Source organism: Rutilus rutilus (genome assembly GCF_951802725.1).
Source record: "Rutilus rutilus genome assembly, chromosome: 9".
NCBI classification, from domain to species: Eukaryota; Metazoa; Chordata; class Actinopteri; order Cypriniformes; family Leuciscidae; genus Rutilus; species Rutilus rutilus.
Window position 1 is genome coordinate 25,770,509 of NC_140223.1, and position 16,886 is coordinate 25,787,394.

General features: G+C 38.0%; 1 protein-coding gene across 3 annotated transcripts in view; it reads right to left on the reverse strand.

Annotated features, from left to right (window-relative positions):
- stard13b (StAR related lipid transfer domain containing 13b) overlaps window positions 1–16,886 on the reverse strand; it is an 88,982-nt gene that overhangs the window by 53,591 nt on the left and 18,505 nt on the right. For all 3 annotated transcript variants that reach the window (XM_084418293.1, XM_084418295.1, XM_084418294.1), the window contains one exon: window positions 10,274–10,304. In XM_084418293.1, coding sequence (XP_084274419.1) covers window positions 10,274–10,304 — 31 coding nt within the window. The remainder of the gene's footprint in view (window positions 1–10,273; window positions 10,305–16,886) is intronic.

Genomic DNA, 16,886 nt, shown 5'->3' on the forward strand with positions numbered 1-16,886 from the left:
AAGAATCAGCTACGAGGTGAATTTCAACACTACAAACTTTGATTTGAAGCAAAAAAGCTACAAGGCTGTGTACTGAACGGTTTTAGTAAGGGAAAGACCTTCTATGAAAAATTGCGAACAGCATAATCAAATTAAAACTATGGAGAAATATAAAACTACTACAACTACTACTACTACTCATTATATGTGTAACAACGATATATTTTAAGTTATGTTATTGCAAATGTATATATATATATATATATATATATATATGGGTGTACGGTCCATATAAGCGGCAAATGCTCTGCATACCCAAGCCATACGTGGACTCGAATTAACATTAACATTATAAATCACGATTGTCATTTTCTTCAAATCTGCCAGTTACGGAGGGTTTCAGGTAAGCGGATCCACAGCAGCTTTGGCTCGCCCAAGCTGAAAAATGTGCTGTTGCTGCCAGATCTCGATCAATTAAAAAAATAACATTGTGTTTGATACATAACTAAATAGACTTAATCAAATAAAAATAAAAAAAAGGTCACAACTGAAACTATTTTCATATTTTATTTTCTCCATAAGGAAATTTATTTTTAACGAAAACTTACAGACTGTTAAATACAGACCTTCTGTAAGCAGACCTACTGTAACTATCCAAGGCTGTAAATCGATAGTCTATGCATTTGTTATTCATCTATTTGCATTATTTCAACTTTTTGAAATGAAAATGCTGTCATTAATTACTCACCCTCTTGTCGTTCCAAATCCTTATGACCTTTATTCATCTTGGGAACACACATTAAGATATTTTTGATGGAATCCGAGAGCTCTCTGACCCCCCATAGACTGCAACGTCATTGCCACTTTCAACACCCAGAAAGTAAACACATCGTTAAAATAGTCCATGTGACTACAGTGGTTCAACCTTAATGTTATGAAGCGATTAGAGTACTTTTTTGTGAAAAACAAAACAGTGTTCTGACGGAGAACCCTGAAGCACTGCACTGTTTAATATATATATATATATATACAAATATTTCAGCATTTTGGGAGCGTAGGGAGATCGTCATTTGCAGAGCTTAATGAGAGTGGGCTGAGCTAAAGAGCCATTTTTCCGCATGTTGCTTTTTTTTTTATCTCTGATTGGTGTCGTTTTCTGTACAGCATCATAGGTAATGTAGTTTTTCACCAGGAATTCTGCTGTTAAACATTATGTTGAAAAAATGCAGGCTGACGGCTTCAGCAGAAGTAGTAGTATGGTTGTCTCACTTCAGTCATAGTGACCAAATGGTCCAATCACTTAAGATTTTTGGGTTACTGAACTTCAATCTATAGCAGCTAAAATGATAATAGACAAATATCTTTGTTAAGTTTGCTGAAATAAGTTTGTGAAGGATGCTGAGCCTGTATGTTTCCTCCTATCTCTTTACTACCCTCACTGTTTCCATTAGGAACAGGTGGACTATAAACCGTATACTGCCTGAGCCCAAAAAGCCCAATCTAAATCTGTCCAAAATCTAAAGATTTCTGGCCACCACTCAAACAACCACATTACCTTTGTGTCACCAATAAAAATAGTAGTCTAGTTCAAACAACAATCTATAAAACTATTATTGTCAAAGGTATCTCATCCATCCTACAGTGAAAATAATGATATAACAGTATTTATTGGGTTTGCTTCTATGTGCAATTGTAGCCAGCTACTCATTTCTTTTAACATTAGTATTTTGAAAGATGTGGTGGAAACCAAGGTCAAAATAATAATGTCTATCACTGGGTTGTTTTTACAGTTCCACCCTAATTTGAAATACAATAGGTTCCAACAGTGGAAGCTGTGTGTGAAAATATACACCCTTAGCAAATATTAAATATATAGCCTAGATATTAAAGCATTGACCAACAAGTCTCCTTCAAGGACATCACTCCCTTTCATCTCACAGTAAATCAGGCACAGATCTCCCTGGTTTCTGTCTTGAAAGGGGCTCAAGTATGGAGGGCTCCTTAGAGACAGACTGAGACAGGCCAGCCAGACACGACTGCAGAGTGAGTGACCGCAGCTGTTAGGGGCCACCCTCACTGGCTACTAAGAGTCAAGCCACCCTGGATTAGAAAAAGAGAGCCAGTCTGGTAGAGCAGCTGGCGAGAGCCAAGATTCATAAGATTCACCCTGAACACATATATGCAGTTTAGGAGGTTTACATAACCACTGCTGGCAATTTTAGAACACAGCAGAAAAGGGGGGGGCGGGAAAAAAGCAAAATAGAAAGGGAAAAAATGGAAAAGGAAAAAAGGAAAGGAAAGAAAATAAAATTAAGCAGAAAAGGAAAAGAAAGGGAAAAAGAACATCAGGAAAAGGAGGAAAATGGAAAAAAAGTTAAAGGGGTCATATAATGGTACATGCACTTTTACACTTTTACACTTTTAAAATGATAAAAATCCATCCAGGTTTTTTTTTTTTAATCTTCTTATATGTTTTACCCCATCTCAAATCAAGCCGTTTGATTTTGTGACGTCACAAAATCGACGCCCCTCCCACGATTGTTGATTGACAGCAGCGTTTCAACACAGACCCGCCCTCGCTCGTGAGCGAGCTGTCAATCATAGTCCGCGCGGACATTGTTGCTACGCTGGAGCACTGTCTATGAGCAGAATGATGTCTAAGCGATTGTGGTGTTCTTGGGTGTAATAAGGAACACAGCAGTCATTTTGATGTTCCTAAAATCCGAACCGCTGAATACGCAGTGGCTGAGTTTGTTTTCGAAGGGAATATTCCCCACGATCAACGTCAATGCTTTCATGTTTGCGCGAATCATTTCACACACCAGACTGCTTTACAAACGAGGTCAGTATAAAGCTGGTTTTGCTAAGAAGCTGCTCCTGCAAAAAGGATCGGTACCAACTATTTGTGTTCCTGCTGCACCTCCAGAAGAAGAAGTGAGTGTAACGTTATATTAACCTTTATATTAATATTTATATTAATCTTTGCAAATCGCTTGCTGCACGCTTCATGATGAATGTGGCTGTTTAAACTCAGGGTACATTACGGCATGTTTTCTATGTACGACGTTCTCAATATAATTCATAATCCCACGATTATAATGAACAACGCGTTATGGATATTGTGTTATTATTACAAACGGTGTACATTTGCAGACGCACAGAACAGAGGGGCGGGGTGAGCAAAGCTCATTATCATTTAAAGACACATGCACTTAAACGGCGTGCTGAAAACAGAGCTGTTTTTGACCAGGTAAAATGAGTGTTTTCTTACAATACTAATGAGAATTTATAGTATATGAGAAGTATATTACAAACTTTTAATTTAGACCCTAAAGAATCATATTAGCTTGTACAAAAATGGCATTATATGACCCCTTTAAAGGAAAGGAACAGAAAACCAAAGTAAGAAAAGGAAAAAGAAAAAGAAAGGTAAATGACCAGAATAGAAAGGAAAAGACAGAAAGGGAAAGGACAATAAGACAAAGGAAAGTTGTATGGGATTATGGGACAGAGGGAGCTACAGGTGATTAATGTGCACGTAGTCTTCTGGGCATATACAATCAATACAAATTGCATTAGCGACATTAACTCTGCGGGGTCGATATTACCAATGAAGTTGGAAATGAATTTGATCATTACGATGTGACTGATGTGCGATAAAACTAAAACAGAAGTGCAAAATCAATAAGGTATATAACCATAGCATACATCATATCCAAAGAGGCCGAATGATAATTTCCTTACAGTGATGGTTGCATTGATCATTTTTGTGCAGGGTCTTTCTATTTACTCTATTGCAATGGCCCCGGATTTGCACTGAGTTTAATGTAACGTAATTGCAGTGCTTTTTGTTTTGTCTGAAGAGATGAAATTGCTTTACAGTTTTATCTAATCAACTGAAGACAAATTCAGTCTACATTTAGAAAGATAGATTGGATGGAAAGATATATGGAAAGATGGATGGATGGATGGATGGATGGATGGACAGACAGACAGGTAGACTGAATGGCAGAGTGATAAATAGAATGATAAGATGGATGGATGGATGGATGGATGGATGGATGGATGGATGGATGGATGGATGGATGGATGGATGGATGGATGGATGGATGGATGGATGGATGGATGGATGGATGGATGGATGGATGGATGGATGGATGGATGGATGGATGGATGGATGGATGGATGGATGGATGGACGGACAGGTAGACTGAATGGCAGAGTGATACATAGAATGATAAGATAGACAGACAGAATGATGGAAAGATATATAGAACGATGGAAGGATGGATGGATGGATGGATGGATGGATGGATGGATGGATGGATGGATGGATGGATGGATGGATGGAATGACATACAGACAGGCAGACAGACAGACAGATGGACAGAATGACAGATAGATAGAATAGATACAAACTGAATTACAGAACAATAGCACGACAGATGGAAGGAGGGAAGCTTCCTCCTAAAGCTGATGTGAGAACAGAGTGTCCAAAGTAGAAAAAGAATGTTTCAAAATCCTTAAGTCTCACTTTGTTTTCATTCAGTGGCTGAATGGCTTTGGCTTTTCGCTAATAGGACATTCGCTAAGAGAAGGAACTCCGTGTTCAGAGCTGTCTGTCCAGGTTCTGGCTTCAGCACCAGTGGCCTCTAGCTGACAGTTCTGGGTCACCTTTTACTCAGCCTCTCAGTCATGTCTCTCTTTGTGAGACGGGAGGTTTGACAAGGTGATGTTTACCATAACAAAAAGACCATGCATTCTCTTAAAACAGCACTGAACAGGGAACAAAATGAGGGACGTCTAATTCCAAAGTGTTAAAGCTGTTTCATCACACACACAAACATGAACACCATCCTGTCTCCTTACAAAAAAACAGAGCTGTTTTTTTTTTTTTTTTTACAAAAAAAAAAAAAGTGCATATGGGATTTTTTCCAGGATTTAACCCCTACATAGTAAACGGCTGAAGGATTAGTGTATCCTTTCTTCTACAACATAATTTCAAGCAATGTGGTGATTTTGGAGAAGAGGTCTTCTGTTTATATCTGAGGAAAGACAAACATCTGAAAAAAATGAAGCGGGTCAGGGGGGTTGAGTAATTTTCCATAAGTCTGGCTGTTGCATTTCTTAAACATGAGAACTGAGGAATCTGCTGTATAAGTCATGTCATCTCTGGTGATCCTGCATGGAGTCATGTATCATAAGATATGGATTATAAATTCACATCTGGTCATAAGACAGGCCTCGCAATCAATAACTGACATGTCTAGACATGGATAAAAACAGTTTCTTTGAGTACAGCTATCGAACCCTTCAGAGGGGGAGGGGCTGGTGCACGAGAGGATGTGCATTTTATGTATCGTTAAGGAATCCGAATAGTGAACAGGCTTCTTGAGTTCTTCACAGGGGTCTGGCGCTGGTCTGCATCAGAGCTAATGGCCTTTTACGAGGCGCAGGGCTACTTCTGTTTATAGGACCCTGCGGGGCCGGTGGTGGGTGTGTCAAAGTGACCATTATAGACAGGAACTTGGTTATGTGGCCTCAAAGTTCAAATTCTTGGATTCAAACTCATTTGGAAATTGTTGCACTGCACCTTCAGATGTAAGTGAAAAAGGAAAGTGTGTAAAAACATTGTTTTGTCAAAATAAAACATAAATGTTGGTTTGATAAAAAAAAAAAAAAAAAAAAACTGTTTTAAGGTCAAGTTTATGTTATTACATGGCTCAGTGAAATACTTGATTTTGATTGGTCAATCTGTCGCTATGTTATCCCCCAATAGCAACCGGCAAAAACTGATAACAGGCTCATCTGGGGTAACTGAAGTGCATTTAGTGAGCTAATAAAATATTCAAACTCAAATCAATATTTTGTGTACAGTTATTTAATTACGTCATCTGGCTATCACAGGCTTGCTCTCTTGTTTCTCTTGTATAAACGCAGCTGCTGCCATTTTGCTTTTAAGTTATTGATTTTAAAACAGTATCATCTCAGATCAATCTCTCTTATCCATAATTATTTATGTGGTGAAATGCTGTGTAATATGTGGTATGACTGTACTGCATCTCTTAAATGTCCGTCTAGTTTGAACTTGCTGCGCTAGCAACTGCTCTCTCCGTGGAAGCCTTGTGTTTAAAGAGCTAATAAAATATTTTGACTCAGATCAATATTTCATGTCTAATTATTTACTTATGTGGCAAATAGCCCTGTAATAAGCGGGAACACACCCGTTTGTTATAGCAGCCGTTTGTTATAGCAGAATAAAGTCCTGATCACCCTGTCGGGGTTGGATGTGCGTTATCCCGCTTATTACAGGGCTATTTGGAGAAGTTTTAGCTAAGAACATATCTAAGAAAATATCTCTAATGATTTGATTATTCGATGTGTGCAAGTCAGAGTTATTATCGATAACTAAAACTAAAACCATGAAAAAAATCTGTTACTTGAAATACATTTTAACTGAATAATAAAATAAAAAAAACGACTTAAATGTATTTTATTTCAGCTAGTTGCAAAGGCCAAATTTGCTTTACCAAAGTCGAATTCCTAAAATAACAAATAAGTAAGCTAAAAAATAATAAATAGAAGTTAATAAATGCTAGACAAACTAACAAAAATGACAAAACACAACAAAATTTCTAAAACTTTAACCAAAATAAAGTGAAAACATAACTATATCAGGATATATTAGTTTATCAATGATACTAAAATAGCACTAATGTAATTCCACTCATTTAGTAATGATACAGAAACACAGTCAGAAGAGGCTGAAGATCTATTCTGAGATGAAAACTGTAGGAATAAAATAAAATGTAAATCACAGTAAAGTAAATAACTAAGGCCTTTTTTTTTTAATGCTATATTGAGAACATTCTGGCTTCAGTTAACAAACTTGAAAATAGTGGAACAGGTGGCTCACATGTGAGCAGGACACCCAAACAGTGACCTAGCAACCTCTGATTTCTTTTTCTATCTCCCAAAGTCTCTCATTATCTATCCGGCTAATCTAAAACATGAACTATCCTGCTTTGATGCGATTTTGGTTTGTGTGGTATCAACCGAATCAAACGGCAAAAAAAGACAGGTTAGGTTTCCTCTTAAAGGTCGCAGACATTTACTGAACAGAATTTTATAGCCACTAAAACCTATTTTTTCCTTATTGCCCCACAGCATAATCTTTAACCCTAATCAATTACACAACACAGAGCTTTAAATAACAGCCCTTACAGTGATCTGAATGAAATAACATGTTTTGATTTTAGGAGTCATCATTAAACGCTCCAGTGTTTTCTGGAGACTGTCACTGTAACGAAGTGTGCAGTCCATTATCTGGATCTGCAGCACGGTGACATCATCACCCTGCAGTAAAATAGCAGAGGGGAAATACTACACCACATGTGCCCTTAACTCTACGCTTCTCTTTTATAGCATCATCATTGTTATTACTGTGTAGCATGGCTATCCAATCGAGGACACATGGCTAGTTGTTAGACTAAATAAAAGTGACGGTGGAATCCAGAGTGGACAGACCATTTAAACTAAAGCTGAAACTGATTTGGAAAAGTAATGAATTCAAATTAAAATGCCACATTAAGCCAAGTCAACCAGTTCTTCTCAGCGTAACAGTAACAATGCTCTGCTGCGCCCTCCTAACTTTAACTGGGTCTCACAGAAATAGGGCTGTAAATGAGGGTCTCCGTCTCCCACATTCTCCACACAGTAACAGAAGAGCACCTGTCTGTGTCTGTCACACTACAGCTGCTCTGTTTATTTACTTTCCTCCTTTCCCCTCCTTTCTTTTCTTCCTTCCTCCTGTTTTTCATTTTTACGTCGTTTTATCTTTCTTTTTCTTTCCTTCCTTCTTTACGTATTTATTTCCATTATTCCGTTTTTTTCTTTCTATATTTCCTGTCACTTGTTTTCTTTCTTTCCATTGTTGATTCCTTGTCTTTCATTCTTTCTTTCTTTCGTATTCTTTTCTTTCGTATTCCTTTCTTTCTTTCTTTCTTTCTTTCTTTCTTTCTTTCTTTCTTTCTTTCTTTCTTTCTTTCTTTCGTATTCCTTCCTTTCTTTCTTTCGAATTCCTTCCTTCGTATTCCTTTCTGTCTTTCGTATTCCTTTCTTTCTTTCTTTCTTTCTTTCTTTCTTTCTTTCTTTCTTTCTTTCTTTCTTTCTTTCTTTCTTTCTTCCTTTCTTCCTTTCTTCTGTATTCTTTTCCTTTCTTCCTTCTGTATTCCTTTCATTCTTTCCTTCTGTATTTTTTCCTTCCGTATTCCTTCCTTCTGTTTGGCTTTCCTTTCGTATTCCTTCTTTCTGTATTCCTTCCTTCTTTTCTCCCTTTCTTCTTTCCTTCATTCCCTTCCTTCTGTATTCCTTTCCCTCCGTATTCCATTTTTCCTTCCTTCTGTATTCCTTTCCTTCCGTATTCCATTTTTCCTTCCTTCTGTATTCCTTTCCTTCCTTCCTTACATCCTTCTGTATTCCTTCCTTCCTTCTGTATTCCTTCCTTCCTTCTGTATTCCTTCCTTCCTTCTGTATTCCTTACATCCTTCTGTATTCCTTCCTTCCTTCTGTATTCCTTACATCCTTCTGTATTCCTTCCTTCCTTCTGTATTCCTTTCCTTCCTTCCTTACATCCTTCTGTATTCCTTCCTTCCTTCTGTATTCCTTCCTTCCTTCTGTATTCCTTACATCCTTCTGTATTCCTTCCTTCCTTCTTTTTCCCTTCCTTCTTTCCTTTCTTCTGTTTTCCTTCCTTCCTTCCTTTCTCCCTTTCTTCTTTCCTTCCTTCTGTTTTCGTTCCTTCCTCTTCCTCCCTTCCTTTCATTTTTCTTTTCTCCCTTCCTTCCTTTCTTCCTTCCTTCCATATTTCTTTATTTATGTATTTCTTTCTTTCTTTCCTTCCTTCTGTTTTATCAGAGCCGTAGCACAGTAGGCCACATGCTCACGGCGATACAAGTTCAAGTCTGGCTTGCGTCATGTCCTTGATCAGATTTTTCATATTTCTCCCCAACATTCCAATCTCTTCTTCCTATCCTGTAAATTCAAAGTCCATAACAACTTTAATATATAGCATAGCTTAATTAACTTGTAAATACAGTTAGCAAATTCCCACAGCAAAACACGTCCCGAGAATATATTAGAAATGTGAGATTGAATTTCAGAGATTTCAAACTGTGACATCAGTCAAGATTAAAGGAAAGCCCATTCCAGTCAAGGATAACACAACAAGAATCTTGTTTCATTCTTGAATTAGTCACACTCTGGGCAAATCTGGGGACAAGCTCAGGGCGCAATTCGAGAACAGAGGACTAGAATGATTGAGCTGTCTCACGATTGCATGCTTTAGTCATTTAATTACATTAAGGAGCAATTCAGACAACCTCACACTAAAAACCAGATACACCCTGTTAAGTATTACAAAGCCTCACAATGAGCCGTTCTAATCAGTGAACGTCTCTTTACTGATTAGAGCAAAGATGTAGGACATAGGCCATGTTTACACAGTTGCCCGTCCTGTATTTGAGTCCTTAATACGGTTACATTCACACACAGTTCAGTTATTTACGGGAGTGACAACCTCATTCTATAACCAAACTAACACCTGTACATTTTCAGGACCCACAACCGCATTCTCGGAAAACTCACATTGTGTAAACGGAACCGGACTGGACAAATAGTTTTCTGTCACATCATACAGTGTGAGAGAGCCATTCTGCGCTGCTCAAACATGTGTCTACCCGTGTGGTGCGGGTTTTCATGTGTGGTTTCAGTAACTTACAGCGACGAAGATATGAGCTGTGTGTCACCTGAAGGTTTTAGATCCAGTCACTATTTTCCACTGGAGCTGCTCATGTTAGTTTTGTGTTCTACACACGAGCGGCCCGACTCAAATGCACCAGATATAAAAGTTGCCGGTTAATGAAGATTTGACGGGATGAACTTGGAGCTCGATTGGACTCTTGGCATGTCAAAAGTGATAAGACCGCCTCAGTTTTATCGAAATACTACTGTAAGTTAAGGTGTGAACGGCACATTTCGAGACTCACATCTGTGAGTAAATGTCAATCCCAAAAACTGACAGTGTGCACCTAGCCACAATATCTTAATCTAAGAACATTGGAAACAAGTTATAACTTTCAGAAATTACATTCAAAGAGACCCTTTCACATCGCCAAGGAGCGAACAATATCAAATGCATTTAGCCCAGTCTGATAAATTCATTACTCTGCCCATTTCATCCAAACACTTCTTGTTGCCAGCGCAGTTTGATAAATAAAGGAAAATGTGTACTCACCCGCACCTCCATGCCTCTTCTTGATGGACATCTGAAAACAAAACATGAAATCTGTTAAAACAAGAATCAAGGTTGAGTTAATATTTTCATAACAGTTTAACAGTAACCATATCATATAAAACTGTCTCATGGAATATCAAAACAAAGGCCCTGAAGTATTGCTCCTCTCCCACTGTGGATAAAATCAACACCTGACCATTGAATTTCCTCCCACGGATCTGCTGAACGCTACGCTGACCTGGGTCACTATGATTTACAGTGCTCTTGCCCAGGCAAGAGAGAAAGTTCTACGTGTTTAGAAAGATGTCGTGTCCAACATTCCAGCTGTAATCCATGAGAAACCTGTTTTTTAGGATCACCTTTCTGCTACTACGCTCAGGTAACATGTACCGTGCGAAAGGGACTTATCACGGTACTTTCAAAATGCAACTTTTCCACCTAAGACCCAGCATCTCACTATTTAATTTAGCAAGTTTATTATAAGACAATACATGCTAATCAATTGTTTGGGGGTGTGGCCGATAAAATAATCTAAATATATGATATGATAATAAAATTACAATTAATAATAATTAAATATAAATTAGCAGAAACATTCAGCATGACACTTAATTATAAAATATATTATTAATATTTATTTTAGTGCTGTCAAATCGATTAATCGTGATTAATCGCACCTGACATAAAAGTCTGTATATATAAAAGACTGTATATAAGTTATATACAAACTTTTATGTTGTGCGATTAATCGAATTGACAGCACTAAAATAAATATTAATAATATATTTTATAATTAAGTGTCATGCTGAATGTTTTTGCTAATATCTCTCAATATAAATTAAATATTCATTATTATACATACATATTATAATAACTAACATTTAACTTACATTGAGCGATATTAAAGACATTAACAAAAGCAATTTAGCATTACACTAACAATATCACACTGAACTTATAATTTTAACAACATGTATTAAAACTATTAAATTATTATAATTTACATTTCCAATTCTACTTAATGTCACCCATACCGCTTTATAACAACACATATTGTAACAAAGCAGCTCTGTGATAGCAGGAAAATTGCATTGCGGCCGTTGTTCAGCTGAAGTCACTATATTGCATATAGCTGTATTTAAATTGATATATCTAGATATATCTATAGGTGTCCACAAAATGAAAACCCTGTGACTCGATAGGTACTGTCAAATTTTTCAAGACTGACTCAAATTCGCTCACCAACTTTTTTCCCTCCTTGTCTGAGTAAAAAGACTCGGATGAATAGATCATTTCAGTAGCAGAGGCAGTAGATTTCTACTAAACACAACAATGATATAAAAAAATATATATATATGTTTTGCAGGGTCTCTAAAAGTTAGGGCCGTTTTACATTGAAAGAAAGCAGATATGTTGTCTGGAATCACAGCAACCAACAAAACACCAGTCATTTTAATGTAATTCAACACATTAAGAAGCTGTTTGAAGTGTCTGTTGATCATTGCTCGAGTATTCCCTCAGCTGTAAATGTACACTGGGGCCCTCTGCCTCGGTTTAATGAGATCTGGGTCTGAAAAACACAGCGGAAAGAGGGGAAATGATGGATGATGTCATGCTTGCTTATAGGCTGTGAGATTTTGCAATGAGGGGTTGAATTTTCACCACACATCTCAAAGAGTTATGGCATTCAAACGCAAGCACAACCGAGGGTGTTACTCTCATAAAACAGCTTAAACAGCGCGTGAAAAACTGTAAAGCGAGACCATTTCAAGGTATGTATATTACATGTTATTTCTGACAAGACTACTGGGCTGCTTACTGGAATGTCGCCTTTCATAACAAGTTTGCTGAGGATTACTATGAATTCTTGGAAGAAAGAGTCTGCACTGGAGTAAAGTCTTGCTGTGTTTCAAAGTAGTAATTGTCACTGACACAAATGATGGTTACATGACATGTAATTAAGCGTCAAATGAATGATGACTAGCTTTAGGAAGAGCCTGCCTTACAAAAAAAGATCTGGATGTAAAAGGTACAACGCTGAAATATCCACACATCAATCAATCAACCTGACAGCAAAATGAACAAGAAATGCAAGGCCAAGACCTTCACATAACAAGAAAACAAACAATGTTAACACAATCAAATACAAGAAAACAGATCACAACGCGAATGAAAAGAACAATGAAGGAAGAAGGAAGTTGTTTTGACACGTGGTCTATATATTAATGAGCACCTTCCTGGGATATACTATGTAATTTTCTTGGAACTGTAGGATTCCTGAGTGTGAATGATGAAGGCTGTCAGGATTACAAGTATTATCATTTCTCAGTCAGAAATAATGGATAGATAGACAGATGTAAAATAATAATGCCTGAGGGGAAACTCAGGAAAAGTAACTGTGCAAGTTACACTGCGTCGGCTCGGAATGAGATACAAGATCCTAAACGCAGCAAAAAGAAAATAGACGGCATAATTTCCAGAGGCAAGGGTACCAATACATAAAGTTTGCACAAACATCATTTGGGCTGAATCTGAATTATGAGCTGTTGGGAGATTTTGGATCACACTGAATAACAACCCCTGAAGTTCAATTCGTATTTTTGTATGTCTGGGATTCCCCTACAGTTCATTTTTAGTGGTTTTATTTGGCATGCATGACTAACGTCTATCATAATATTCATCGGACTGGAGATTCAAAATACATGTTTGATATTACACACATGTTCCATGTGGAGCTGATGCTGACCGGCCAAAACCGACTCATTTAAAGTCAACATGCAATGGCGCAACCCTTTTCACTGCCGAAAGTGAAGTATTTCGGAGAGAAACTGCATATTAAACAAGAAAAAAGAGGTGAGAGATTGTCTACATCTAAAATAGACTAATTCAGGAAAAGCAGTCAGTATATGATAGTTAATAAGATTAGTGATGTCAACCAAAAGATGAAACCATGAAAAGGAGTTTTGGAGAAGATGAAAAATATAGTTTTTTTGGGAGGGGGGATAACTTGCACAGATGAATCATTTACAACAAGACCAAGAATCTGTATTAAGAAAGTAAATAAGATCAAGATTCTAAAATGCTTTGCAATGTGCACACAATATCCTTATTTATAAGTCATAAACCAAGTGGCACGTGGAAAAAAAAGAGGCTAAGAACAATTTAGGGGTTTAAAATGACAGAGAATATAGGACAAAGAGAAAGATAAAAAATAGAAGGATAAGACAAAAAGTACGCACTGTAAAGTACAAAAAAAGCCCTGACGGCATCGACTTCAAAGTGACCCCAGAGGGCTCGGGCGGGCCAGATGTGGTCCCGCGAGAAAAGCCTCATCCATCTTACATTCCATGAAACCCCCTGCAGCAGGACGACGTTTCTATATTTAGTTCTCTTAAGCCTCGCTCAACCCGCTGGAATATGTTCCATCTAGTTCCTGCGTTATCCACCACATTTCAGCTTTTTTTCTAATCAGGCCTGTTGTTTTTATACGTTTGTTGCTGTTCTGATGGACGGTCTGTTTGGGCTATCAGGCTGTGGACCATCCATCTTGCAAGCTGAGGTGGGCGGCTGAGTTGGTGGTATTTTTTTGAAGTTGACATCTAGAGAATGTCAAAGAAATGCAGCTAGCATGACGCGGGGGTCTTGGTTGTGTTATGACAGAAACTGCCTGAAAAGAAGGAATATGTCACGGGTGATGTTGCGGGCAAGACTTATCTGAGGTTGCGTATGTGTTAAATTTGGAGTCTGTGCATGCGGTAAATGTGTACGCGGACAGTATATCGGCTTAATAAAGCCCATCTTTTCTGCAAAGGAAACAAAAGAAGCAGGGTTGAGTTCTTGAGGAAATGAAAGATGACTTAAAAAGGAAGGATAATGTAGGATCAAACCTATTGCTGAATTAGTCCTGCTTTTAAAGGAAACACGGGGAGTTGAATAAGCACCTCATGTTGCTGCTTCTGAAAGTGCTGTATATGTTAAAACCCGCTTTGAGAGCTGTTCTGCTTCTAGGCTCTTTGCCAGAATGCCTCTCAAGGCTAGTGGTGGTGAAAGGTCTATGCATCATTGCAAAGATGTGTACGTGGGTAAATGTAAGTGCATTTCATGCACAGGTTCCACACGTATAAGTCTGGCCACCAGGAAGTGCAACTAAAATCACAACTACACCATCTGGTCCCAAAATAATCTTTCTCTATTGACAGCCATTAAATGTTTTCATTAAAGGAACCGTATGTAAGATTGTGGCCAAAACTGGTACTGCAATCACTTTCAAATTACTGTAGAGCGGTGTATCCCCTCCCCCTCCCCCCTGACTCGAGGTTGCCAGTTAGGCTGCAGGATCCAGCAGGAACGTAGGCTGCTACAAGGAGCTTCCAATGGCAAGTGACGAGTCCTACACAGTACGTTTTTTTTCTGTTAATTATGTTTATGCTTCATGAGAGATGTTTTGCGTGTTTCGGATTCATAACGAGGTCTTTTAGGTTTAGTAACGCTTTTTATCCGACACGTTTGTAGCTGCAGCTGTGATAACTAGAGCAGAGCTGGCAACCCGGATGCCGAAACACTACTGACTTCGTGATTGGTAGATAGGTGGAGGATGGCGCTTCAGGCCAAAACACAACATGACAACATCAACATCAGTTGAGGGCTGCAACTTCACTTTTAAATGACAATATCCTGGCCGGACTACTGTTGTCAGTGATATAAGTATTTGAAATGAACATGATTTCTTAATGTCTAGTGACATATCAGGGCCATTTTATGATTAATTGAAATACATGTCTTACATACGGTTCCTTTAAATGTTTTTTAAACATGAATAAATTAGATACCATTATAAATATGAAACACACGCATACATATATACACACACACACACACACATATATACATATATATATATATATATATATATATATATATATATATATAATAAAAAAATATATATATATACAGTATGTGTTTGTAATTACATATTACAACTAAACAATTGCAGTTGTAACCTCAATCTTCAATGACTGCCCGTTGAACCTTCAGAGGAATCACGGGTCATTGGATGGTGTTTACATAAAGCATTCTCTTTTCTGTCACAGGAAATGTGAACTAGCACACTGACGGCATACATGCTGCTATATTCACAAACCCTGATGAGCAAATGTTTTGGGAATCTTTGAGAAGGATGTTATGATTGTTTTCAATGAGAGTATGTGAGGTCACATGTCTAAAGATATGTTGATAGAGTCGGTTTAAAATGGATCCCACAATGCTCTAGTCTAGAGCATTGTGGGATCCAATTTAAACCGACTCTCTAGTAACTAGTATATAATTTCTTGTTAAAGAAATAGCTCACCCTCATGTTGTTCCAAGCTAGGATATTCTGCTAAACTTCAACAGAACAAATAAAAAACTATTTTCATTTTGAGGTGAAATATACCTTGAAGTCAGACGTGGAAAAGTTCTCATAGTGAAAAAAATGTAACTCCCAGCTCATGCAGATTCACGAGGAATTAAAAGAGTCCAACAAAAGTGAGAGGAAAAGAAAAAGAGCAAAAGCTCACAGCATTGACCTCTCAACCCAGCCGTATTTTGACACTTTGCAGGGTCGCTCCTCACCCAACGCCCCAAACTGAGATTTAACCTCTGCTGGAGCAGAACAAATCCTGGCCTCCTGAGTTGCACTTGGCCCCGTAATCTATCTTCATCCTATTGAGCCGCTTAGCTCCCCTCTCCTGCCCCAACCAAGGACCCCGCAGGGAGTTAGAGAGCCGACGTGGACCCTCCACACAGATGGATGGAGAAGACTCAGCTTCCCATCGCTCACCACCACCTCCAAGCTTTTACAACAATAGATTGAGGGTGAGGAATAGGTTAGAGGCAGTAGAGATGCATTTTGCCAAAGCATTTGAGAGTTCACACAAATGTTTATCAATTCTGAGCAAGCCTCCAACACATAATTAAGCAAATTAAAGGGATGAAAACAAATTTGGACCCCACTGACTTCCATTGTATGGACAAACAAAAAAACAACCAAAAATATCTCAGAAGTAATAAAGTCAGAGTTTGGAAAGACATGAAGGTTGGGGTAGAATGATGATGGGGTAAACTCTCACTTTCACAAAAAATGATGAAAAAAGTCTGTCAGCAAATTGCTTTTGTTCCATTTTTTTAAGTCGCTTTGGATAAAAGCGTCTGCTAAATGCATAAATGTGAATGTAATGTAAAATATGGCTGAGCCTCCAGAGTGGGTTCTTTACAGTATGGAAGTTACATTAAAACAGGGGCTTACAACATCTTAAATAAACTCTGGTTCCAAGTTAACAAGCATTCTGAGACGTATGTTTTCTTTAAAAGATTTTATGATGGCGTCAACTGTATGGTGTGGTGTAGTAGTGACGTGATTGACTGAAACAACCTCTTTCACAGTGGTTGATGTTATTGCACTAATAAATAGATGGGCTACATTGGCCCGGATCCTTGTGAGTCATATTCATGACGTACAGCTTCCTCGTAACACTAACTATATCAACATAAACATTCTCTCAGTGTTGATTCATGAACAGTTTCAAAGTAGCTGATATGTCTTTCACCGGACAGGCTAGCTTTTCCCCTTCCAATA